General features: G+C 45.7%; 2 protein-coding genes across 8 annotated transcripts in view; one reads left to right on the top strand and one right to left on the bottom strand.

Annotated features, from left to right (window-relative positions):
* The window catches only part of LOC115840788 (ras GTPase-activating protein-binding protein 1), a 354,642-nt gene that overhangs the window by 97,136 nt on the left and 229,768 nt on the right, over positions 1 to 27,738 (top strand). The window lies entirely within an intron of this gene.
* FAT2 (FAT atypical cadherin 2) overlaps positions 1 to 27,738 on the bottom strand; it is an 85,976-nt gene that overhangs the window by 31,229 nt on the left and 27,009 nt on the right. Inside the window, exons 4-14 of the mRNA XM_030834169.2 lie at positions 23,752 to 23,810; positions 22,093 to 22,404; positions 20,891 to 21,101; positions 18,848 to 18,987; positions 17,920 to 18,201; positions 16,640 to 16,850; positions 9,273 to 13,331; positions 7,274 to 7,470; positions 5,099 to 5,252; positions 2,731 to 2,964; positions 79 to 462 (exon numbers count right to left, since the gene is read on the bottom strand). Coding sequence (XP_030690029.1) covers positions 79 to 462; positions 2,731 to 2,964; positions 5,099 to 5,252; positions 7,274 to 7,470; positions 9,273 to 13,331; positions 16,640 to 16,850; positions 17,920 to 18,201; positions 18,848 to 18,987; positions 20,891 to 21,101; positions 22,093 to 22,404; positions 23,752 to 23,810 — 6,243 coding nt within the window. The remainder of the gene's footprint in view (positions 1 to 78; positions 463 to 2,730; positions 2,965 to 5,098; positions 5,253 to 7,273; positions 7,471 to 9,272; positions 13,332 to 16,639; positions 16,851 to 17,919; positions 18,202 to 18,847; positions 18,988 to 20,890; positions 21,102 to 22,092; positions 22,405 to 23,751; positions 23,811 to 27,738) is intronic.

A 27,738-nucleotide genomic window follows, 5' to 3' on the forward strand; every position in this document is an offset into this window, starting at 1 on the left:
GGGGCTATGGTATGCGAGGAGTCCAGTGTTCCCCAAGACTCTGTGTGTGTGTATGTGTGTAGGGGGTTGCTCCCTCACCTGTGTGGGCATCCAGGCGGAACCGTCCCTGCTCGTTCCCGCTGACCACGCGGTAGCTGGTCTTCTCGGCGCCCGGGCGAGTGAGGGTGGCCAGCCGCAGAACCTCCGTGCCACGCTGGGCGTCCTCGGGCACCTGCACGCTGTGCTCGGTGTTCAGGAACACGGGCAGGTAGTCATCCAGGCCCACCACGGAGATGGTGACGGTGCCCAGCGTGGACAGCGGTATTGGGGTGCCCAGGTCAGAGGCACGGACGGTGAGCTCCAGTGCTGCCTGTGGCCTGACCCGCAGTGGCTTCTCCAGGCGGATCACGCCTGTGGTGGCCTCGATGGAAAAGCGGCCTTCGGCAGAGTCCGTGAGAGAGTAAACCACCTGGGCATTGGTGCCTGTGGGGGGAGACAGAGCGCGTGATTCATACAGAGGGACCCTCCTCTGGCCCTGCCTGCCGCAGAGCTTTCAGCCAGAGAAGGGCCTAGCCAGTAGGGTCCCCATAAAGGCTAACATGCTTAGGCTGTTAGCAATGAGACTCTCATGTGAGGGTTCTTGACTAGGGTGGGGTTCAAGGCCTCATAGAAAGGTTCTTATGAAGGCGAGGGTTCTGCAAGCCCTTGAGGACATCTGAAGCTATTTATGTGGAGGTTAGGGTCCAGGGTCAGCTCACAAAATAAAAATTGTGCAAGATCAAAAGCACCCATAGTGAGTTCTTTGGTTGTGATAGAACAATCCTGTATCTTGATTGTGGTGGTGTTTGCATACATATTCAAATGCGTGCATATAGAAACTATGAAATCTGAATAAGACTGGAGTCCAATTACCAGTAATGTCCCAGGGCCAGTTTCCTGACTTTGATATCATACTGCAGATGCTGCCGTTGGGGGAAGCTGGGTGAAGGGTGCTGGGCCTCTCAGTACTATTTTTGCAACTTCCTATGAGTCTATAATTATGTCAAAATAAACCAAAACAAACAAACAAAAAAACACACACCCACAGAAAGTTCTTAGTAAATCAAAGCATGTAGTGTTTTTCCAGCTCTGACTCAGGTGCTATTATTTCCTTGGGTTGTGGACCAGATGAAGCAGTTGGCTCATGTAGGGACCATAGGGTCTAAAGAACACCAACATTTAGTGCTCAGCCATGAGAGCCTTACCCAGTGGGAAAAGCACAGGCTCTGAGCCTATAGGGATTGAGTCTTATGCACACGTGGGGACACACAGCCCTTTCATTGAATTTACATGAAATAAATGTGCATACCATGCACATTCTCCCATGTATGAATTTTCTGGAGAGAGAGAGAGGTGCTGGTCAGGCTATATTTGGAATATTGAGGTGGAATATTTGGGTTAGAATAATAATAACAGCTTTGAAGTGTTAATGGTTAATTGATGCAAGGCCAGAGGACGAATCCTAAAAGAAAGGTGGGATTGGAAACACGAGATTGAAGAAACTAGGGCCCTTCTACCCAGAAAGGGAACCTTGAGGCTGGAGCAGATAGTCACCGCCTCCTAGTGTCTGAAGGGCTGTCATGGGCGAGGGTCTGGGAGATCTGTGTGGCTGCAGAGGGCAGGACCGTGATTGACAGATGTCTGCTCCAAAAAGGTAACACTTGATAATTATCTGAGGTACCCTGGAAGGAAGGGGCTGCCTAGGAAGTAGGGAGCTTCCTGTCCCTGGAGGTGTGCAAGCACTGGCTAATCGAGCATTTGCAGGGCCTTAGATGTTAGATGCCTTTGCACTGCTATTTGCCCTCCCTAGGACCCCTGCATTCCTCCAAAATCACTCACCTTCCTCAATGCCAACATAAAACTCACTTCCTCTAAGAAGTCTTAAATTTACTCTGTTGGTGTCAAACAAAGCAGGGTGTTTTGCTCCCTCTTTTATCACCATCATCATCTTCATCATTGTCATATCCTATGTTCCTCTGGCAACTTTGACCCTGAGGGTATTTTTTTACCCCACCTAAATTATAAAATTTAATTCAAGAAAATTGGATGTGTGTATATATATACACACACACACGTATATGTGTATATATATGTATATAAACATGTATATATATATACATATATCTATAGATATAGAGATCTCCACAATGAAACACTTCATGATATCAGAAGCTATAATTGGTATAATATGGAATGAAGACTCCTGGATGAATCCAATTTGCCTTGTAAATAGTAAAAGGAAAAGAACCCTAATGAAAACAATGTCATTAAAATTAAAATGCAAAATTGTAAAATATTCCACTTCATTGACTAGAAAATTGATCCAAGAATTTGATAGGCTTAATGGAGTTTGTGCCCTAAGTTTCTTTCTTGTGGCCAATTAATCAGAGTTGAATAATTCTGATTGGTGTATTTCACATTAAATGTTTGTATTCAAATGTTCTTGAGGTTAAATGGTGGGATTGAAAGGGCTCCAGGTCTTAAGTGGCAGTGAGAAACAATGAGGCTGAAATGCCCCATACCAGCTTTGAAACATTGCCAAAATCTTTCGTACCTAGCACTTAGGTATGCAGTTTGTGGGCATTTTCTACTTGTACGTGTCTGTAGGCTCAGGAGTGAGGTATTGCTAGTATCAGAGCAACACAGAGAAAGCCGGACCCTCGCCCAGGGTGACCCTGTAAGCAAGTGGCCTCCAATCCTTCTCTTTCTCACCTTGGTCTGGGTCTCGGGCCAATACCACCGCAACAGGGGTCTTCACTGTGGTGTTGTCGAAGACTGCCACAGCACAGTGGCTGGGGAAGAACCGGGGGGCGTTGTCATTCACATCCTCCACGTGAAGGGTCACATCTGCCTGGCACGATTGGCCGCCTCCATCCGTCGCCTTGGCAACAAGGCTGTATGCATCCTTCTTCTCTCGGTCTAAGGCTGTGAGTGTGGTCAGCTCCCCTGGCCGGAGAAAGGACAGCAAGTGAGCTTTCTCTGGGGGCCATGACCCCAGCATGTGACTTCCTGATGTCTGTGTGAGACAAACCCAGCCATGCAGTGTGCTGTCACAGAGAAAAGGGGTCAGTCCTGTGTACAGATGGTTAGGAAAGGGGTTCAGTCTTGTAGCTTCCCACACCTGCTCGCCTCCCTAGTCACATTCCACCACCACATCCCCAATTTAAGATCCACACCAACAAGCTACAAAGAGGCACAACATTTTAAAAGGCCAGTTAGGCAATTTCTAACAGCACATAAAATGGGTTTATCCTTTGGCCTGCAGTTTTACTTCTAGGAATGTATCCTATAGAATAATCAACCCAAGGATAAAATATACATATAGAGATATTCTCTGCAGCATTCTTTATAAATAGCAACATACTGAAAATATCCTGTGTCTTTCAGAAAGGTACTGGTTAAATATATTATCATTTAGCCATATAGTAAAATACTATGCAACACAAAAGGAATTATGATAGAGCTTTATGTACTGCCTTGTTAATAGCGCCAAGATATTGCTATGAGAAAAAAGTCACAACGTAGTATGCTACATAGAGATGTGGGGGATGCGTGGAAAACCGGTCTGATAGAATATACACCAAGAGTGCTTATCTTTGGGGGAGAGGCTGGTTATCATGAAGACGTTCCAATTTCCGCATAATACATGCCTACGTGGTTTGAATTTTTGAATAATGAGCATGTATTATTTCCATACTCAGAAAAACTGCCGAGTTTTTTTTTTTTTTTTTTAAAACCCCACCGATCATCCTGCAGCTGGACAAACAGCAACAGAGATTAGGTCACCTACTTGGGGTGACTTAGCATGCCCATGCTGGGGTCAGACAGGGTAATGCTGTCTCCTTTTTATTTTATTTATTTATTTATTTATGGCTGCGTTGGGTCTCCGTTGCTGCGTGCGGGCTTTCTCTAGTTGCGTCGAGCGGGGGCTACTCTTCATTGCGGTGCGTGGGCTTCTCACTGCAGTGGCTTCTGTTGTTGCAGAGCACGGGCTCTAGGTGCGTGGGCTTCAGTAGTTGTGGTTCACGGGCTCTAGAGCGCAGGCTCAGTAGTTGTGGTGCACGGGCTTAGTTGCTCCGTGGCATGTGGGATCTTCCCGGACCAGGGCTCGAACCCGTGTCACCTGCATTGGCAGGCGGATTCTTAACCACTGCGCCACCAAGGAAGTCCCAATGCTGTCTCCTTCTAGCCAGACAGCTTCCTGGGATACCAGCTCTCACCTGCCACCTCCCTACTCAGGAATCTCCAAGGCATCCTTTGAGCTACTGATTCCAAGTCAAGTGTCAGCAGCTGGCTCTCTGTCACCTGGGCCTTCTGTGCTGTCCGTCTCCACACCCTTCCTTATAGCAGCAGGGCATGGATCGCTCCTTTTCTAAAGGAAGCAGTCTCTACCCTGTCTTATTATGTGCCAGACCTGGGCTAGATTTCTATATACTTTATTTGTTGGGATCCTTGCAACAATGCTATGAGATTTTATCTCAATCCGCAGTATACAATCTTGAGATCATGTCTTTGACCATGACTCTCACCTGCTTGAATCCTTTAATGGCTCTAAAGGTAGGATTTGGCCCCCCTGCTCAGAGGGCCTCATCCTTTGCTCTCTCTCCCTCCCCCACTTCTGTGCACCAATTTCTGGCTGTCTCTCAGGTCCTCAGATGTGCGTGCTCTTTCCCAAAACAAAGTCCTCGTATAAAATCTCCTTCTGCCTTGAATATCCATCCCTACCACTCCCTTACCCCCTGGCTACATTTCCTCAGAGAAGTTTTACTTAACCCTGATCCCAAATTTAAGTCCTCCTGTGAAACCTCCCCTAGCATCCTGCATTTTTTCTTAGCACACTTCAAACCACTGATTCAATGACTGCCTTTCCCACTGGATTGTAAAGACCTACATCTTGTCTTATCAGTTTATGTCCTTAGCATCTAGTGAATGCTCGACACACAGTGCCAATATATGTTTGCTGAGCAGACGGAGGGATGGATAAGTAAATTCCTGTTTCTTTTCTAAGGAGCCTGGGTACTGGGCCCTGGTTATGCAGTGTATAAGTTCTTTGCTTGATCCTGCAGCTCAGGAAACCTACCTGTATGAGGATCCAGCTTAAATTCATCTGCCCCAGGACCATGCAGTGAATATGTGATCTGAGCATTGGTATCGGAGTCCAAGTCTGTTGCAGAAACTTTCAAAATGAAGTGTCCTAGAGGTACATCTTCACTGACTTTGCCAGTGTAGAGAAGCTGGAGATAGAACAAAGAAGAAGGGGATTATGGGAGATGCGCTGAGATTCAGAGAGAGGCAGAGTGACAGAGAGGGAGACAGAAGCAGAGAGAGAGATTAGAGAGCAGAGATGGAAGGGGGTAGGGGAGAGAAGCGGGGGGGGGGGGGAGGAGAACAGAATAAGATGGAACATGCAAGGAAAATGGAGATTAAAAACAAGGAGAATGATGACAAGAGACATAGTCAGAAAAGCAAAGAATGAGAGAGAATTTCCATCATCTGAAAGCTCACACTCAGGGCTAGAAGGACCTGCCGCAATCTGTTACTCCACAGGGGCCACAGTGCAGAAGGGGTGGCACAGGGGAGAGGCTGGAGTTCCCTGAGAACCCAGTGCTCTTCCAGCTGCTGGCTCTGGGCACAGCTTCCAAGCAAACCGGTCCCCCCACTGCATGGTGTGGGTGAACATGGACACCTGTACGTGCTCCAGGTGGGGGCTTTGTGCCTGAGGGGCTGTGTGGAGACAGCCCCCAGGCCTCCTTTCCCTGGCTCTGGGGATGCTATTGACCACCTCTGAGAAGGCCAGGGTGAACTTGGCCCCAGCCTCTTCCAGCATGGGGAGGGTGCAGGCTGGTTGACAGGATGCTGAGGGGAAAGAAGAGGAAGGTGTGGTTACCATTCTCCCCAAAAAGGCTGCCCTTCTGAGACCACCCAAAAAGTGGTCATCTTGGATCCTGCAAAGACTTTTTTCCATGCACTCCACTTGATAACCCAGGTTCTCTTTTTCTACTCTGCTTCTATGAGGTTGGAGTGTGGAAGACAGTGGAAGAAAAGGTGATAGGATATATGATTTTTGTGTGTTCCAAGGTGTGTGTCCATATATATGTGTGTGGACAAATAAAGTATGAAGAATTGAAGTATATATATATATTCACATGCATATGTAAGTATGTGTGAGTTATAGATGTACATTTGTGTATATGGATGGGTATACTTATGGATGAATGTTGTGGGTATGTAGGTGTATGCTTATGTGTATCTTTGTGTGTGTGTGTATATATATATATATATATATATAGGTATTTGCATATTTATAGAGAGCTGTACATGATCCTTTGACTATGCGTGTATGTGAGTACGTATAAGTTTGCATTTATGTATATATACTGAATAGCTGGATTTTATATAAATTTGAATTATGCTAATTTGATGTTATAAAATTTAAATGTTAATAGTTTAACTTTATCTGCAAACTTTGAAGTAATGCACATCTCCCCAAAGTTAAAAATTATTTACTGTGTTTAAAAAAATATGTTTAAAAGCAGTGCTACATGACAGTGGTTGTTGATCTATGCCCTCTAAGAATGCAGTTCCTCTCCTTACGCATGTGCACGCGTGCGCGCGCGCGCACACACACACACACACACACACACACACCACTCAACATTTTCCTTGGGAAATTTAGTGTTGAATTACGTGAAGTCCTCAGGAAAGTCTCCCTTATCAAAAGTGTAACTGCCCTGTCTGCATGTTTGTTTATACGTATAACCTGGAGTAGGGTCTCTGTTGCTCTGTATAACCTATTCATATGTAGGGATAGGCCCATATAGGCATGGCGAGTGGTGTGGGGTGTCTCGGGGGAAGGTCTCTTTGGATGTATTTGATAACAGTGAGCCATGCTAACAAGCTGAGCAGTGGAGGGGCTTTCCCACTGGGCATAGCAGGCCTTTTTGAGAATGAAGAATTTACTTTACTTCTGGATATGTTTTGCAGAGAAAAGGATATTTTTATGGAGTGTAGGGGAAGAGGTATGGACCATGGGTCCTAAAGAGCTTGGTGACATCCCTTTAGAGGCGGTGGGAGGAATCACCTAGAATTGCCCTTGCCTAGGGCACTAGTCGGAGGCCAGCCAAGGAGAAGCAAGGGCAAGTGTGGTCAACGATGTCCAGTTCCAGAGATGGTACCCTGAGTCCTTCTCCTTCCTCTTGCCCTTCACTCCAGCTTCCTTGCCTCTACTCCTCCCCCACCCTCACCAGGCTCTCACCTGTGAGCACTGCGGGCTGTTATCATTGATGTCCAGGACAAAGATCTCCACGGGGACTGAAGCCTGGAACTTGCCATCAGAAGCAGTGATTCGGAGCAAGTACTTGGCCATGTGCTCACGGTCCAGGGTCTTCCTCGAGAAAATCCTCCACTCATCCCCAACTTGGCTGATGCCAAACTGGCCCAGGGGGTCTCCCTCTAAAAAGATGGGACAGAGTTTCCTGAATCCAAGCAACAGGAACAAACCAGGCTTTGTGCCCTATGTGGCTGCCCACCTGACACTCTTTTTTAGGATTGTTGGGAAAGGCAAAAATTTCCTCCCTTAGCTAAGGACCCATAATTCTGCAATGAGTCAGTTTATCTGGTGTTATGAAGCCTCTACCAACTTCAAAGGCCTCCATTAAATGGAATTATCACTGCAAGAAACACTGCTCCAGAATATGTGGCTGAAGGGCAGGTTTTTTATTTTTGTGCATTGGAAGGCATCGGAGGAAGTTAAAGGGAAGCAGATTGCAATTCTAGAAAAGAACCTTCTAGTATGTAGTATCTGTTCAACAGTGGAGGGGTGGGAAATGATCAGTAAAAACTCTCTGCGGGGGCTTCCTTGGTGGTGCAGTGGTTAAGAATCCGCTTGCCAATGCAGGGGACATGGGTTCAAGCCCTGGTCCAGGAAGATCCCACATGCTGTGGAGCAACTAAGCCCATGCGCTGTAACTACTGAGCCCACGTGCCACAACTACTGAAGCCCATGCACCGCAATGAATAGTAGCCCCCACTCGCCACAACTAGAGAAAGCCCACATGGAGCAACGAAGACCCAATGCAGCCAAAAATAAATTAAATAAATAAATACACTCTCTGAGGCTTTATTTTATGACTGAGGACACAGGCTAAGTGGAGGTTCAGATGGATCGCTAGATTTGCTTCTGAGTTATCTTTCCTTGATACCAATCACTGAGAGGAGAGATGGATTTTTGAGATTCTAAGATGCCAGAGTCCTCAGATTAAACTATTCCAAGAGTTGATGATATATTGACATTTATTATTCTATTATTCAGAGATTTTAAGACTTTTGTGTTTTTAAGAGTCTGATATTACAAGATGACAAGATTCTATTTCACTAAGACTCCATATTTCAAACAGCTCTGATCCAGGATCTGTCTCCAGGAGTCTATGATTCTTGGTTGGAACTTTAGGCTCATTAACTCTCCACCAGACAGCTGTGATAGCAGAAAAAACCATGACTATGGGAGTGGAATGACATGGTACCGGGGAGATGGGGAAAGGGACACTGAGAAGTAAAGAAACTCTCTTTTAGCCACTGATCGGCACATTTAGCCACTGGGCAGAGATTGGGGAAATGTAGGTTTACAATAGGTATCCACTGGGGAAAGCAGTTTGTAGGGTATGGTTTTAACCCCAGCCCTGATGCAAGCTTGGAGTGTGACCTTGGTTGAGTTTCTTCCCCTATCTGGGCTTTGGTTCTCCCATGTATGAAATGAGGGGATTGGGCTGGAATCATATCCAAGAAAGTGTTTTTGCTCCAGCACTTAGGTCCTATGGTTGACTAGGCAGCGTTTTCTACTATCGACAACTTGCCCTAGGCAGAATACTACTCTACAAGGGCAGTCACCTCACAGAGTTTTCATGGACCACACAACTGTTGATTCCCTCTCTGTCTCCCAGAAGCTAACCAAGAACAGTTGCAGAATCTCACTTCTAGTCTATCTACTCCATCTAAGGTAATAAGAAATCCTCTTTACAATGCACTTTGCAAAAAGCTCTCAAAGCTTTTGCAAGTTAGATCTTACAAGCATCCCTGTGAGTTGATTGAGAACAGGCATGCCAAGACTACAGATGGAGCAGTTGAGGTCTTGGGACGTTAAGTGATTTACCCAAGGTCACATTGCTAATGAGTGGCAGAGCCATGTCTTAGGGAACCTCTTATTGGACTTTTTTCAACGCACCCCAGTGACTCTGTTCCAAGATAGGTATACTTACCTGTGATATAGCAGGTGACCTGTCTGTTCTGCTCAGAGATATCAGCATCCAAAGTTTTAAGAGTGGCCACAGGTTCACCAGGTTCACTGTTCTCAACCACAGATCCTCTGTATTCTTCAGAAGCAAATCGGGGGGCATTGTCATTCTCATCTGTAATGGAGACTTCGACCAGGACCTGAGAAGATAGCTGGATGGTCCGGCCATGGTCATAGGCCACCACATAAAAGTGGTAGATCTGGCTGGTCTCACAGTCAAGTTCCTGGAGTGTGGTGATCCAGCCAGTTTCACTGTCAATGGCGAAGAGCTCATGGATATTGCTGCCAGGGTCCACTGGCAGCCTATAGCTCACCTGGCCATCATTCCCAGTGTCCTGATCATTGGCAGTCACTTGAATGACTGAGGTCCCCACTGGCATATTCTCAGTGAGAACAGCCTTATATGGATCAGCCTCAAATACAGGCCTGTTGTCATTGACATCCTTCACTTGGATGTTGACAGAGACCAAGGAACCCAAGTAAGTGTCATTATGGGGGCAATGTGCCATCAAATCAATCTGGTACCATTTGGTGGACTCATAATCCATGGCCTTCCTCACCTTTAGAACCCCTGTGTCTTGGTCCAAGGAAAAGATGCCATCCTTGTTGCTCTCTGGTGTGGTGCCCTGCACTAGACTATAGATGACGGGATCTTGGGCTGCCACTGCTTTAACAGAACCAATTTCAGACCCTTCTGGAAGGTCCTCCGATGCAGAAAAAGTATATAGAGGTTCAGAAAATTTGGGCAAGGATACTTCATTAGGAACCACCTGAAGTCGTAACAGCATGAGAGAGTTCCAGTGAGGAGGGCCCCCATCTTGGGCTTTGATTTTTAAGTCAAAGGCCCGATTTTCCAATCCCACCAGGCTCTCTTTCACCTTGACAACACCAGTGGTTGGGTTGACTTCAATGACCTCTTCTTCCAAGTCCTCCACTGAGTCCACTGAGTAGGTGACATCTGCATTCTGACCTTCGTCTGCATCATAGGCCAGCACCTGGATGACTGGGGAGTCTCTACTGATGTTGGATTGAATGGATACAGTGTACTCAGATGCTTTGAACCGTGGGGGGTTGTCATTTTCATCCGTGAGAATGATCTTCACAGTGCAGAAGGCCACTCGTCCTCCTCCATCCTGAGCCATGACCTTAATAGCAATGACTCTTTCTGTGGAATTTTCCCGATCCAATTTCTGCAGAGTGGTGATCTGGCCACTGGGGTTTATGGAGAACTTCTCACCTGCTAGTTTATTGATGATGGTGTAATCTACAGTGCCATAGGGACCACTATCTTTGTCTATGGCTAACAACTCAATCACCTTGGTTCCCACCTTTGCATTCTCAGCTAATTCTGCCTCATAAACATGCTGCTGGAACTCTGGGCTGTACTTGTTGGCATTTGTAGTATTGATATACACAGGCACAGTTGCTCGGAAGACCCCATCAGAAGCACCTACCCGCAGATTGTAAGAAGAATACAAGTGCTTTTTGCAAAGGTTGAACATAGAAATTATGCCCGATGAACTGTTAATGGAGAAGTGCCTGTCCTGGTTGCCAGAAAGAATCAGGTACTCCAGGCGGGAGGCATCCCTGCTGTCGGGGTCAAGAGCTTGGACTTTGAGAACCAGGTGTCCACAGGTTGCTAGCTCACTGACATTGGCTTCATACTGAGGTTGCCTGAACTCTGGGGGGTTGTCATTGATGTCAGACACATTGACAACCACAAGGGTTTCTCCAGTTAGTGGGGGGTCTCCTCTATCCATGGCCCTGACCTTCACATTAAAGTGTTGTTGGGCTTCATAATCCAGCTCTTGAACTGTGGACATCTCCCCCGTGCTCCCATTGATCTGGAAGAATTTGGAAACATCCGAGCCATCCTCTACAATCTGGTAAGACACATCACAGTTCTGCCCTGAATCCTGGTCAGAAGCCAACAGTTGGATCACAGGAGTCTGAGCAGGCAAACCTTCTGAGATTGAAGTGGTGTAGACCAATTGAGAGAAAGTGGGAGGATTATCATTGACGTCCTCCACCAGGACTTCTACCGTGGCTTCAGAAAATGACCCCAGAGCTGTGTCTGTGGCTCTGACTGTGAACACATGTTTGGTCTTAGACTCATAGTCCAAAGGGCCTGTCACTGTTAGGACACCAGTCTTAAAGTCAGTGGTGAACAGCATCAAGGGCTCTTCCTCCACAATGTTGTAGATGAGCCGGAGTCCCTCTGGACTCCGGGCCTGGGTGTGGAGAATTGGGGTGTAGAGTGTGATATTTTCAGGCACTCTGACTTTGTAGTAAGGACTCTGAAACAGTGGGTTGGATTTATTTCTCACAATGACAAGTACCTCTTCCTCAGTCTGGAGGGATGGGGTTCCTCCATCTCGAGCAATGACTTTGAGGTGATACTTATTTAGAGCTTGATAATCAAAGGGTTTCTTTAATGATATGTCCCCAAGATAGGGGTCGATTCGAAAATATCTGTAATCTTCTGCAAATGCATATGTGACAGCACCATTCACCCCCAAGTCCTGGTCAGTGGCAGATACCTGAAAGAGGACGTCCCCTGGCTCTGTGCCATCTTGGATGATTGTGTGGTAGGGCAGATGTTTAAATTCAGGGCTATTGTCATTGACATCCTCAACAGAGACTTGGACCAGAGCCTGAGCCACCCGCTGAGGTGTCCGACTGTCCCTCAATTCCACAGCCACTTCATGAGTGTCCTGCTGTTCTCTGTCAAATGCCACACCTCTTGTCTGCAACACGCCTACTGATTTGACCATATGAAACATATCTGTGCCGTTCAAGAGAAAGTAAGATAGGGTGTCATTCAAACAATTGCCCTGGGCACCAAGAATCACCAGTGCCTTTCTGTCCAGCAAATTCTCCTTCACTGTTGCCCTGTAGACATCCTGGTCAAACTGTAAGCTTGTGTTAAGGGCTTGTGTCAAAGAAATTTTTACTAGTGCAGTATCTTGATACAGGCCATCAGAAGCCTTGATGATGAGCTCCCGAGAGAGTCCCAGCAAAGCAGGATTCAACACAGATATGCAACCAGTAATGGGATGGATGGCAACAGCTTCATCAGCATTGCCAGTTTTGATGCTATAATTGACTTCGGAGTCATCGTCACTGGCCTGCACCATGAGGAGCTTCATACCCCGGTGGATGGGCTTCAGTACTTCTACTTCATATATCTGGTCTGAGAACCTGGGGGGACAGTCATTTATATTTCTGACATTGATTGTGACCTGGGCAGCCGTGGGTGCAAATAAGACAGGGCTTCCTTGGTCATGGACGTAGATGTTGAATTGGAAAGAGGGCATGCTCTCGTAATCCATCTCTGATACAGTGGTTAGGGTTCCCATGCTGGGATCGATTTTTAAAAACTTCAGAGCTTCTGGCTCCAAAATTTTATAGACCAACAAGGAATTAGCTTCTTTGTCACTGTCAGAGGCACGGATCACAAGGGGGTTGTTGTTTTCATCCACTATCATGCTGTTCAGTGCAGCTGCTTCACTAATTTGGCCCACAAAAGTCAACTTTGAGAACATGGGAGCATTGTCATTTTCGTCAATGATATAAACAAGAACCATGACATCAGTAAATGCACCCGCCATATTGCTGCCTCGGATTTTCAGCCGGTAAGATGAAATTTTCTCATGGTCCAAGTTCTTCTGGGTAGAAATGAGTCCAGAATATGAGTTCATGGAAAATACACCATTCTTGTTTCCCTCTCTTAACTCATAGGTAACTTCTGAGGAGCTTGTAGCTGAGATAAGGAGGATTGGGGAACCAACAGGGATTGATTCAGGGATCTCTACAAAGTACTCGGAGTTTGAAAAGATGGGGGCACTGCTCTCTGAGGGGTAGACATGAATGATCACTGTAGCCAGGTCATGCCATTGTGGGGAGCCTTGATCTTCTGCCTTCACTGTCAGAGTATACTGGGCATGATTTGCCTGATCAAGTGTCTGTGCCAGAGTTATGATGCCTAGTAGGGCATTGATGTTGAAGAAACCTTCGCTGTTCCCTGAAACAAAAGACAAGATAAATTGAAGTTTGCCACACCCTCAAGAGGTACTAACTAGGCTTTCTAGATCAGTAAAAGGTAATCACACAAAAGTTGGACAGGGCAAAATCCACATCCTGCACCACCCTGGATTTAATTATGATATAATGTGTAGGGTAGATATATACTTTACGAAATTCCTTATGTGGTGCTCATATTAGGTGCTCCATAAATGGAAGCTTCAATGATCACTAAGTGTTCGGGCTGCAACTTAAGCTATAAACTAAAGCAGTAGTAGGTTTTTGGAACAAAGAAAGGAGACATACTTTGTAGGAAAAGCACACTCCACTCTGTATTTCAGTGTTGACTTTTACAGGACAAACTTCAGTTACGTTATTTAGAATTTTAACCCATTCTTTACGTAACTTGTAATAGCTTTGATTATATACTTGATAGATGAAAATTGTAAATATGGAGTCATAAATTGTCAAAACTGATACGGACTGGAAAAACCACCTCGTCTAGTCCTCGTATAGTCTATTGTGGGAAAGTCCATTGTCAGGCTTGGGAGTGAGTGGCAACGGGTTGAGTGGGGAGGGACTGGATAGCACACACAGATCTTGAGGCTCCTGATCAAATGCCCTTTCCACCACACCTGGATTTCCTAAACTTCAGGCATTCTCACACCGCCTTTACAATTTTTTTTAATATTCAGCCACTACCTATACAATAGTATAGTATATGATTTATGTCATTATTTAATGGATATTTTCCTTCAAACTGGTTTATTTTTTTAATTTAAAATATTTTTAACAGGCAGCTTTATATTGGTACTTTAAAAAGAAAACCATTATTGCTTGTCATAAATCAGAAGTTACCGCAAACACCAGTCAATGGAAAATATTTTCTTAAAATCTGGATAAAATCTATTGCTTGCTAAAAGGGTCTGGGCCTGAGAACTACAGGCTTTCTTTGGCGAAGACTAGCAAGTATTAGAGAACTGAAGAGATTCTAGTACCCAAAGGAGTCTTCCTTGACTTATGAGGAAGCCCAAATGAGAATCAAAAATGAAGTAATTTCTCCATGTCTGATTACCTATCATTTTTGTAATCCTTTTAAAATTTAATGTTTATTTAGATAAATACATAATACCATTTCAAATTTAAGTTTTGAGGAAAGTTGTGATTATGTGACGTTACATAGTTCACAAAAGATAATGTTGAAAACTAATCATATTTTCCTAAAAAAAAATTCTCAAAGTTATCACAGTGTTTAGAGTCTCACTTTACTTGGACTGCAACTATCCTTTTTTTCCTTTCCTTTTTTAATACTGTGGTAAGAACAGGTATCATGAGATTTTACCCTCTTGAATTTTTAGAGGTTATAGTACAGTATTGTTAACTATAAGCACAGTGTCATACAGAGATCTCTAGAACGTATTCAGCTTGCATAACTGGTACTTCTTTCCAGTTTTATTGAGATATAATTGACATATAACATTGCATTAAAGGTGTACAACATAATTTGATATATGTATAAGTATATATTGTGAAATGACTACCACAATAAATTTAGTTAACATTCGTCACTTGACATAGTTACAAATACATTTTTTTCTTGTGATGAGACCATTACCTATTTAATACCATGACGTATACCTGAGTAATTTTGCTCAGGGGTACAGGTCCTTCACTCAGAGGAGTACCGCTTATTAGTATTCTTATTTCATTTATCATATTTTATGATATTTTATTATTCCAGTGGCAAAGTAAATAGCCAGGCTTTACCACAAAACCTTCCATCTGATTCTGCCACTCATGGAAGCCCTTTTCCAGCTGACTAGTGAGGTGATTTCCCAATTTGCCTTTGTGATACAAATCCTAAGTTCGGTCAAAGAACATGGTTTTAATGAGTAAACAGCAATTTAAAAGTAGTTCCATTAAAAGTAGCCAAATAAACTATTTAACATAATCATAACATTTTATTTTACTGCTGAGAGAAAAAATTAGGGAACAAAATCGTATATTCGTTTTGATCTTACCACTGCAGAATGATGCATAGAAAAAAATAACAGGGAAATACATGAAATTATTTTCTCTAGGTCATGAGAACCATGGCTGAATGTTATTTTCTTCTTCATACATTCCTGGTTTTTCCAGGTTTTAAAGAATCAGAATGCGTTATTTCTATAATCAGAAGAATATTTTAAAACTAACCCTATCTGTAAAATAAAATTAATACCAATATCAATGGGGTTGTCAGTGAGATAAAAGATGTGATTATACTTCATAAGTCACAAAAAGTAAGCAATTAATGGGTTATAATTTGTATTATTATTCCTCAGGGATGAATAGATTTCTGCCGTATGACAAGGTGTAACAACTTCCGTTTCTTCAAAAAAAGAAAATGTAAAAAGTTCTGAATCCTTAAAGTATGTAAGATACTGACAAGCAATAAATGAACATTATTATGCCCCTTTAGGGCAGAGAGCAAGTCACTCTCATCTTTGATTGTCCGCAGCAGCTAGCTCTATGAAGTATTAATGAATATTAAAGATAACAATAATTATTAAATATCAATTATGAATTATCAGATATTACATAACTGAGAGCAAAATTTAAAGGAATACAGAGAGTTACAATTGTGTGTATTTTTCACTGGCATTCTCTGTTATCGACCTTAATCTAACCGTGATTAATTAGTTGGGTACTGGATATTATCATTTTTAGTTGGGTAGTGGATATTATCATTTTTGTCCTATTAACTACTTATAATTAACACTTATCAATGATAGTAATAACCCCTGGCACTTGTATAATATTTTACAATTTACAGCATGTGTTAACATACATTTTCTCTTTTAATCTTTACAATGAGTTTCTGGCACAGGTAATATTCCTATTTTTAAGATAAAAAACAATATAATAGATATGAAATCATGATGTGGCCTTAGAAGAAAATACTCCTAAAACTATGCCGTATATCTTATCAAGTATTTATAGGTCCCTTTTATTGTACATACACAAAGATATTATCTTTTAAAATGTTGCATGGACTTCATAAGCATCCTTTACATGTGTGGTTGTTGGTGAATATATATGTATTCTCTATGTAAATTCTCCCATAACTTGAGTAATCCTTTGTTACTGTTCTTTCCACCTTTGAAAGTGCATTAACTTAGGTCACTATAGTCCCAGGGAGTGCTTTAGAATGATAATTTGCCAAAGCTTAGCGAGCTTGGCACTTGAATAACTTGCAAGTCCATGCCTCTGGTGCTTTCCCTTACTGCCAAAGTCCCTCCCTTCATGTCCCGAACTCAGGCCTCTCACCTTTGAGGAGGGAGTAGTGGACCTCAGCATTGGCTCCCCGGTCACCATCCATGGCTCGGATCTGGAGCAGCTCTGTTCCGGGGGCTGTGGTGTCAGAAACACTCATCTCATAGTGGAGCTGGGTGAAGCGAGGAGGGTGGAGGTTTCCATCCTCCACGTGAATGGACACCCACACAAAGTTCCTCTTGATGGGCATCTCCTGGTCGCGAACCTGTGGGTCCAAGGGTGCAATGGGATGAGCAGCAAGTGGAATGGGAGGAGGGATGGTTAGATTAAGGTCGATGACAGAGAATGCCAGTGAAAAAGGCACACAATTGTAACTCTCTGTATTCCTTTAAATTTTGCTCTCAGTTACATTCTTTTTTCTTCTTAAATAAATTTATCAATTTGTGATTATTAGGCTTAGCTATTTTCAGGGATAATTTCATTTCAGGAGAAAGGCAGAAATAAGCAGAGAAGCAGTATTTTCCAAATTGGTTCTCAGAGAATATTAGTTCTTCAAGATGTCAACACGTTATTCAGGAAAAAAAAAAATTCTATGGTCAAATAAATGTAGGGAGCACTGAACTAAAATGAAGTTGAAGTTTTCTTTGCTGCAGGACTTCTCAGAGCCTTTAATATATATACAAGTGCCCAGAGGATGATAAACTAACACATAAGAACCTTGAGTCTGGAAGCCTTGGCTCTGATTTGGGTTCCATCATAAAGAACTGTATGATGGTGAGCAAGTCTCTCTTCCTCTATGGGCCTCAGGTGTAAGATAAGAGAAATGGGTGGAACCAGGGCTGGGACTAGAGTGAGGCAAATGAGGCATGTAGGGCATAAATTTAAGGAAGCTCTCACTCTCAGGGTCATAAAACTGTAGGCATGTGACCCTAAGAGTCAAGTCTTCCTTCATTTGTGCCCTATATACTTGCTTGCTCTGGGTGGGATGGTCTCTGGGTCCCTCCCAGCTCTGACGCTATGGGAGTTTGTGTGATCATGCAGTCATGGAGCAAGGAGAGAATTCTTGGGGGATATTTGGAGTGAGCCCAGAAAAAACCAAGTTTGCGGGGGGTTCTTTGGCAGCTGTCCCATCTCTTTCCTCACTCCCAGGCATCTGTTATGGAAGGTGCCTCTGGCAGGCTGTGAACTGTCACAACTCATCTCATCGATTATCATTATGAGCGTTAGTACATCTGGCTCAGCAGGAGAAAGGGAACCTTCAGCACGCCTCCAAGCATGTCCACCCCACACATCGCGTGCAAGCACACCCTTACCCAGTTCTTCAGTTAACTCACCATAACTGTCAGTGTGTGCTGGGAAGGCCCCGAGCCCAGGTCCAGTTTCCCCACAGTTACCAGGACACCACTACTTGGGTCCAGCTGGAAGAGGCTGGCACTTCCCGGGTCTTGGCTGCCGTGTATGGTGTAGATGAGGCCCTTGCCCTTGTCTTGATCAGTAGCCTGGACTCGGAGGAGCTCAACCCCAGGCAGTGTGTCCTGGGGAACTCTGACCTCATAATGAGGCTTCAAAAACTGGGGCCGATGGTGGTTAACATTGGCAATCATGAAGATGTAGACCTAGGGAGGAGAAGGAAAGAGAAGATAGACTGTAAGCTCCAGGGGGTCAGGAACCTTGTCTGTCTGGTTCTCCACCATAACAACTGGGCCTGGCACACAGCAGTCACTCGATAAATATTTGTTGAATGAATGATAGGATTTCAAAATCACAGGGCTTTCAGATGGTATGCAGTTTCGTGGTTTTCAAAAACAAAATTCTTCTTAAAGGGCCTTTTCTTCAGATGCAATTTTTGGGTGCAATTGCAGTATATGAAACAAATAAAACTGGCTGAAAGCAGAGTAGAAATCCAGAGCCCCACTTACCATCATTCCTTATGTCTATGGTAGCCCCTGTGGCGCTCTACCTTTAATTAAAACCTGCTCATTTAGACAAAACCCCTCATTATATAGAGATCCATAGTGGGAACAAGAATTCTCCCAAGATCACAGACATAGAGAGTGATCAGACAAGACTAGAGCACAGAACCTTGATTCCAAATTCAGTGTTCCTTGAGGTACACCACATGCACAGAGAGCCTTCAGTATCCTCATCCCAACCAAAGAGGCCCCAGTGTGCAATGGTGGCATAGTGGTGAGCACAGCTGCCTTCCAACCAAGGAGGCCTCCCATCTCCTCTCAACTCAGGGTTCCCAGTGAGGCCTCTCACCTGGGTGTCAATGGTGTGGGACCCATCCGTCACCTCCACGGTCAAGTTGTAGCTTGACCTCCTCCTTGTATCGAGAGGCTTGGCGATGACAATGCTGCCTGTGGTCTTCTCAATGTCAAAGTCCATGTCCTTGTCCCCACCTGGACGGGTGGTAAGAGGAAAGCACACACGACCTCAGTGATGTAGGCAGTAGTAGCACAAGTACTATGGGATGTGGCTGGCAGATCTAGAGGAGGTGGTAGTTTATCCTCTCAACTTATTGTCAAATTATTTTGAAGATCCAAGTGATGATTCAGGAAAAGGTACACTTATAAAGACTGAAGAGTCCCAGAGGAAGACCAAAATTTGCGCTAGAATGTTTTCTGCTACCAGTATTGAAACATGCAGGAGTAATGGAACTCTACATCATGGCTTTCAGGTAGTTTGCATAGTCTCAAGCAGCTTAGACACAGGAAAAAATGGAAGTAACTCTGTTCAACAAGAGGGAATTGTTTTAATACACTGAGAATCCAAAATATAGAATTAGCATGCAGCTATTTAAATGTCTGCTCGTAGAAATTTGTTTAGTGGCATGGAAATATGTTCATGATATATTTTAAAAGGTTATATGACAGGGCTTCCCTGGTGGCGCAGTGGTTGAGAGTCCGCCTGCCGATGCAGGGGACACGGGTTTGTGCCCCGGTCCGGGAAGATCCCACATGCCGCGCAGCGGCTGTGCCCGTGAGCCATGGCCGCTGAGTCTGCGCGTCTGGAGCCTGTGCTCCGCAACGGGAGAGGCCACAACAATTGAGAGGCCCGTGTACCGCAAAAAAAAAAAGGTTATATGACAATATTTTCATATAACCCTAAGTGTATGGGTGTATAAAGGAAAAGACTAGAGGGAAACATAAAAATGATAACAGGGGATTATCTTCAGGTTAGTGGGAGTTTAGGTGATTTTTATTCTCTTCTCTGTACTCATTTGTGTTTTCTAAATGTTCTATAAGAAAAAAAGTCAAATATTTAAAAAGAGCAGTGAATCAGAACTGGAAGTAAATGTAGGAGGTCAAAAAGCTTGAGACAGGCTGGTATCCAACCTCTGAAGCAGGCTGGGAATCTCTGTAATAAGACTTCATGGTTCTGTGTGTGTGTGTGTGTGTGTGTGTGTGTGCGCGCGCGCGCGCGCACGCGCGCACATACGTATGCACACAATCGCATGCATCTTTCTGGGAAGAGGACCTAAACATTCATCAGGTTCCCAAAGGAATCTATGAACCACGCCCCACCCCAAGATGTTTTAACAAAATCTTGATTTAGAAACAGAAAGGAATTTCAGAGGAGGCCATGAGAGCTTGGACCCAAGTGTCTCCTACTACAAGAATAGACCCTTGGGCTTCCCTGGTGGCACAGTGGTTGAGAGTCTGCCTGCAGATGTAGGGGATACGGGTTCGTGCCTAGGTCCGGGAGGGTCCTGCGTGCCGTGGAGCGGCTGGGCCCGTGGGCCGTGGCTGCTGGGCCTGCGCGTCCGGAGCCTGTGCTCCGCGACGGGAGAGGCCGCGGCAGTGGGAGGCCCGCGTACCGCAAAAAAAAAAAAAAAAAAATAGACCCTTTCCATGATCTTGAGGCTGGAACCTGGGACCAGAACGTTGAGCAGGGCCCCAGGGTACAGCTGGCCTCAGGCTCATGGTCAATGAAGTCAGCTCTACACTGATGTTCACATTGAGGCAGAAGAGGAAACATAAAACTTGTGGTTTCTCCTCTGGGCCTCTCTGGACCACTGTCTTAGGTCTCCCAGGAACTTGGGATAACTGAGGCCCTGTCTGGCTCTGGCTGGGGTTACCAGTGAGACCGTGGAGGTTGCACCTGAGATCACAGCTGGTGCGAAGGAAAGCTTGGCAGAAGCAGTGGTCTGACTACCCACTGCCCCAAAGGACCAGGGAAGAGGCAATCACCACTCATGGCCAAAACAGCCGCTGCCACGGAGTGTGACCTTGAGAGGGGTCAGAAGGACTGTGTCCTAGGGACTAGGGCTGGTCTGCAAGGATGGGACCCTTGGGCCCTCACCTGAGATGCTGAACCAGAAGAGACCAGGTCGGCCCTCGACACTGATGACTCCCACCATGTGGTTCACGGGGTCTGTCTCCATGACTGTAAAGCTGTAGTGGGATTCATCAAAGGCCAGTGGGATGGAGGAGGGCCGGGGCTGGGGGACCCACTCAACGTGTAGCCGGACACTGGCCGAGAGCGGTGGCTGCCCACTGTCTGTTGCCTTGACCTGAAAAGAGGCCAGAAGGTGAGGCTTTGACTGTAGGGTTGGGGTTAAGAAACAAGAAGACCCTGGTGGCCAGGCCAGGAGACAGAGCGCCCTGTGACTGACTGAGCTGGCCTTTCGTCCACTGGTTCATCCATTCAACACACAACTGAGAGCTTACGTAAACAGGCACCAAGCCAGTCGCAGCAGGCACAGTGGTGAACAGAACATAGAACTGTGCTCCAGAAACTCATAGGTAGTAAAAAGTGAATCAAAGCCACTATTATCTGAAGGCTTCGTGTGCTACTTCCTGAACCGGACTTTCCATGCATGGACCCTTTACCCTTCCCAACAGCCATCAACATAATAAACTAGAATTTACTGAGCACTCCCTATTATCAGGCCCTGCTCTGAAAGCATTGTGTGCAATATCTAATTTAATCCTATTGACAGCCCTCAGAGAGGTACTGTTATCACCTCCCTTTTGCAGGAGGAAACCGGGGCTCAGCATAGTGAATTCACCCGCCTGGGATGTCTGCCTGGCCAGCAGTGAGGATGGGGTTGGATTCAGGCTACTGACATGAGAGCCCAGACCCTAGCCACTTGCTATATTGGCTTTCTACAAGGAAAATGTTCTTATGCCCGTCTTACAGATGATGAAACAAAGGCTCACGAGGGTTAAGTGACTTGTCCAAGGCCACACAGTTGTAAAATGACAGTGCTAGGATTGGAATCCAGGTTTATCTTGATTTCAAAGCCCTGCTCTTCTCACCAAAATCTTTATCTGTAAATAGGGTGGATTTTCCAGCCAAGGACCTTATTGCCCTCAAAGAGAAAGGCCCAGAATTCTGATCTTTTGGCTGAAGTCAGGATTCCCAGTTTCTTTGGGAGAAAGCCACGGAGGGGAGTATTACCTCCATCAAGCCTGAAGGCTGTCTCCCTCCTCCTGTATCCTCAAAGAAAATCCCTGACCAGGTATGCCACTCCCCCTCCACGGCCTCCATCTGTCCCTCACCGTTAGGATGTTGTACTCTCCAGCTGGGAAGATGCTGCTGGACGACACCACGCCTGTGACCGGGTCGATGCTGAAGCCCCCCTCGTCACTCTCCTCGATACTGTAGGTGACCCTGCCATTGAGACCCACATCCGGGTCTGAAGCCACCAGCCTGTACACAGCCCCAGGGGTCAGTGGGCTGAGCCTCTCTGGAAGGCGGACATTGAAGAGCTTGTGGGAGAAGACGGGGGGGTTGTCATTGACGTCCAAGATGCGTACCACCACCCTAGAGGTGGACCTTAGGGAGGGCTCCCCGTTGTCCAGCACAGTCACCTGGGGACAGAATCCAGTGTGAGTTGACAAACGCAAGGCAGTGAATATGTATCGCCACCCACCACAGTTCTGCCACTACCCCTGCTTTCAAAAGCCCGGAAATACCAGTCCATCTGTTGTTTGGTATACGCTCGTGATTTTTATTATCATAACCTTACCTTCTTGGAACCCAGCTCTTTGGTAACCTCGCCCACAGGAAAGCGAGCAACAACAGAGAAAGAAACCAGAAAGAATTGGGAGAAGAGTCACAGAGGCTCTAGACAAAAGCTAGAACTCTTTACTCAGGAGGCCAATGGCCATTTCTCGGAGACCATTTACTTTTTATTGGCTCGTAATTCTGGTAAGCTTTGTTCTCGCTTTCCTTAAGCTACTGGAGGTTAGAAAAAAGTAATTGAGGAGATGTTAATGGAGGCATGGGCGGTACCTTTGGAGTCAGACATGCCGCCCAATGCATGAAATGATATCAAGAGGCAAAGTAAAAGCACCAAAACAATTTCAGAATCTGGCTGTTTCAGGTAGGGGCAAATCATCCCATGCATCAGTATGAGAAGGGACATTTCCACTTTAAATGATTCCGAGTTCTTAATATATTTTGCTGTTTAAAGATAAATGCCTCTGCTGAACTGTGGAGAATGCCTCAGTCCCTAGAGGGCCGTTTGGCTCCTGTTACTAGTAATGCCTGTATCATACAAAGGGAACGTCCAGAGCCTGGGAGCATAGAAGGCAAAATTCCTGCCGAGGAATATGTGTCCCTCCCAGCCGACGTCTTTAAGACTAGAAGAGATGCCTGTTCATTAGTTGTGGATAGTGCAGGAGGGGGTATAACTAGATTCCTTCTGATTTAATCCCCTCTGGGTCAAGACCGACGCCTCTCATTGGAATGGTCACCAGGGATGCTTATGTGATTTCAGAGACGTCCTAGGAAGAGCACAGAGCTAGAGGACAAAGGTCTGGGTTTTCATCCTGGCTCTCCTACTGACCTAGTGTTTGACACTAGGTGACTCTCTCTAGAGCATAGGGATGGACTGGAAAGCAGACCGGACAAGTGCCTAGCCCCTGTGTACTGCTCCGTCTTCCTATACTCACTGCAGGTATTGCTAATCCATCAGTGCTTCCTGTCCAGCCCTCACATGGTTTCAGATTCCTTCCCTTCACAGTGCTCGAGAGCCAGCGAAGACGCTGAGAGTCTTCACCACAGCAAGGCTCAGCTTAAGTAGCAACTCCTCTGAGTCAGCACCCTCCTCAGCCTGGAAACGTGCATGTGGGCCCAAGGCCTGGCTTGGCTCCAGCCTGGCCTCCTGCAGGAGGTTTTCAAATCCAGCGAATGGGTTCAGCAGCATCACTCACCTCCAGGATGTGTTCCTCCTTGTTCTCTCGGTCCAGCAGCTGGGCAGTGGATAGGAGACCTGGGGGAGAGATGGTTGGAGGGAGACTGGAGCAAAGGCTCCCAGGGCCATTTTATTTTTATTTATTTATTTTTTTAACATCTTTATTGGAGTATAATTGCTTTACAATGGTGTGTTAGTTTCTGCTTTATAACAAAGTGAATCAGCTATACGTATACATATATCCCCATATCTCCTCACTCTTGCGTCTCCCTCCCACCCTCCCTATCCCACCCCTCTAGGTGGTCACAAAGCACCAAGCTGATCTCCCTGTGCTATGCGGCTGCTTCCCACTAGCTACCTATTTTACATTTAGTAGTGAATATATGTCCATGCCACTCTCTCACTTCGTCCCAGCTTACCCTTCCCCCTCCCCATGTCCTCAAGTCCATTCTCTACGTCTGCATCTTTATTCCTGTCCTGCCACTACGTTCTTCAGAACTTTTTTTTTTTTAAGATTCCATATATATATGTTACCATACGGTATTTTTCTCTTTCTGACTTACTTCACTCTGTATGACAGACTCTGGGTACATCCACCTCACTACAAGTAACTCAATTTCGTTTCTTTTTATGGCTGAGTAATATTCCATTGTATATATGTGCCACATCTTCTTTATCCATCCATCTGTCGATGGACACTTAGGTTGCTGCCATGTCCTGGCCGTTGTAAATAGAGCTGCAATGAACATTGCGGTACATGATTCTTTTTGAATTATGGTTTTCTCAGGGTATATGCCCAGTAGCGGGATTGCTGGGTCCTATGGTAGCTCTATTTTTAGTTTTTTAAGGAACCTCCATACTGTTCTCCATAGTGGCTGTATCAATTTACATTCCCACCAGCAGTGCAAGAGGGTTCCCTTTTCTCCACAACTTCTCCAGCATTTATTGTTTGTAGATTTTTTGACGATGCCCATTCTGACTGGTGCGAGGTGATACCTCATTGTAGTTTTGATTTGCATTTCTCTAATGATTAGTGATGTTGAGCATCTTTTCATGTGTTTGTTGGCAATCTGTATATCTTCTTTGGAGAAATGTCTATTTAGGTCTTCTGCCCAGGGCCATTTTACTGGGTTAAATTCAAGGGTTACATTCAAAGCCTAGATCAGAATTCTTCTTGTCTTTGGAGAGCAAGAGCATGAGGGGGAAATGGAACTCTGGAGAGAAAGAAGGGGAAGAAAGGAAGGGGAGAGGACAGCCGAGGTGATGGCATGAGCGGAGGGTCCCACCTACTTCCTGCTTTCACCATGAGGAGGGTCCTGAGCACAATATATTGTTGAGTGAAAAAGGCAGCTCATCAGGAGTTATAACAGGGATCACAGTCACTGCCTTCAGTTCACGAGAAATCACAGAGGGGTGGCTTTTTACTCCTTTGTTGTAATTCTCTTATTCATCTGAGACCTAGGACCGGCTCTTCCCATGCTGGGCTGGCACAGATGAGCCAGGGGAGTGCTCCTCTGTAAATTCAGGAAGGTGAACTTAGTGCTCTGTAATTCTGGTTTTCATTTTCTAGACACTGTGGCTATAAATTGAGGCCATAAAGGCGAGAAGGTGCCAGTTCTCTGCAAGCATCAGGAAAGTCAAGCTCAAGGTTTTCGGGGGCCCAGAGGGGCATCCACGCCCATAGACTGAGAGGTCCTAGCTGGGTAGGGAGGTCTCTTTTCAATGAAAGCAGAGCTATTGGTAGGGGGTCAGTGGGTGTTCTAAAAACTTTCAGTAAGTTTCTTGATCTTGTTTAGGCAATTAAATGATGGAGTAATGGAATGAAGTGTGGGGATGGGGCTCCATGAGAGAAACGGGGATCCGGTGTTGGGGATGAGGCCTCCAGTGCTGGAAATGGGAGTGTGGTGTGAGGAGTGACCTCTGTCTGCGCCATGTTCCTGCCTCCTCGTCCTCTCGCCTTTTCTTCCCTCAATGAAGGCAGGCACCGGAGGAATCCGAGCAGGCTCCTGGAAAGCCCCACAGCTAGAGAGGAAGATGCATTCCTCTAGGACAGAGTGAATATTGTTTCAGGTTGCCCCACCCAGCTTATCCCCAAGCTGAGGGGCCTCATGGGGAAGGCCTAGCATCTGGGTGACCCCCAGGAAGAGTGTGGGGATGAGAGGACCCTGGCTGGGAGCCTCCCTTCTGGCTCAGTCCTGCTCTCTCTTCATCCCCTCTCCCCTCTCTGTTCACCCCTCACCATCCTCCTTCTCTCTGCCTTCCCAGAGCTTCCTCTCTCCCTTCCCCCTCTTTGCATCTTGGAATCTGTCACTCTTTCTCCATCTCTGGTTTTTCTTTTCTCTCTGCCTCCCCCGCATCTTCTCAGGGCCAGTGTCCCTGGAATTGCTGCCTGGCCTCCTGGGCCATTGCCCGTGTTCTCAGCTTCGTCCCCCCTCTGAGGTTGGTGTCAGGATTTCCAGGGAGTGCCCATGTAGGATGGGGACATGGTGGAAACACCCCCAAGGGACTGTGTGAGGGTCCACCAAGGACCCTTCCTGGCACGAGGCGGGCATTCAGCCGATTCAGCTCTTATCATTTCTCTCCTCCAAACAAATGTCCCCCCATCACCCCATCTCAGCCCCTTCCCTCTCCCTCCCTTCCCTCATCCAGTGGTTTTATAACTACTGTTGATTCCACCTCTAATGGATTCTAGATTCTTCTACTCTTTTTACCCTGACCCACCACCATCTAGGTCTTACCCCACCTACCCTGCCAGCTTCCTCTCCCCCCTCTGCCCTTCCTCAGAATCATAAGAGCCAGCACTCACTGAGCTCTTACACGTCCAGGCATTCTTCAAAGCTCCCTATGTATCTCCATCTATTCACCCATTTAGTCTTCCCAACCAGCAAAGAGGTAGCTATTATTATCTCCATTTTACTGGTGAGCAAACTCAGACATAGAGCAGTCAAGTAACTTCCCCAAGATCTTACATTTGATAAGTGGTGGAAATGGATATGCCTTTAGAAAATGGGCCTACTTGCTCATAAAAGACTAGTAAAGACTGAGGAACGGTCAGACACTGGAGACCAAGGACATGTGAGGACTAGAGGTAGTGTGGGGTCCTGGATGGGAATAAGGATGTTAGCAGAGAAAACTGGGGAAATCTTAGTAAAGTCTGTATTCTCCTTAATAGCCTTGCACCAGTATTAATTCTTAGTTTTGATAAATGTGCTAGGCTAACATGAGGGGAAACTGAGTGATGGATATATGAGAACTCTCTTTGCAACTCTCCTGTAGGTCTACAATTATTTCACCATTAAAAATTTTTAAAAGAAGAAAAAACTAAAAGGAAAAAGAAGGAAAAAAAATGGACGTACTTGCTCTGTCTTCAACAAGACCTGGGTCTTTTTCCCTCCTGGCTATTTCTCCTGTCACAGTCCTTGCCCAAGTGCCCTGCCAGACTGTTCCTTGTCAAATCCTCCGGATCCTTCAGCTCGGCATAGCCACCCCTGTTCCATGAAGTCGTTGCTGGTCTACCACACTGAGCAGCTTCCTCTCTCCTCTAAACAGTCACAGCACCACATCTACTCATATTTTAACAATGTGGTACTCTTTTTTTTATATATATAATTTTTTAAAAAAATAATCAATTAATTAATTAATTTGGCTGCGTTGGGTCTTTGTTGCTGTGCGCAAGGGCTTTCTCTAGTTGCAGTGAGGGGGGCTGCTCTTCGTTGCGGTGCACGGGCTTCTCATTGCGGTGGCTTCTCTTGTTGTAGGGCACAGGCTCTAGGCATGCAAGCTTCAGTAGTTGTGGCTCGTGGGCTCAGTAGTTGTGGCTCATGGGCTCAGTAGTTGTGGCTCATGGGCTTCGTTGCTCCGCGGCATGTGGGATCTTCCCAGACCAGGGCTTGAACCCGTGTCCCCTGCATTGGCAGGCAGATTCTTAACCACTGCACCACCAGGGAAGTCCCAATGTCGTATTCTTTACACTGGTTCTATAGCTTTTTTTACATCCAGATCTTCA

The sequence above is a fragment of the Globicephala melas genome, chromosome 3 (assembly GCF_963455315.2).
Source record: "Globicephala melas chromosome 3, mGloMel1.2, whole genome shotgun sequence".
NCBI lineage: Eukaryota > Metazoa > Chordata > Mammalia > Artiodactyla > Delphinidae > Globicephala > Globicephala melas.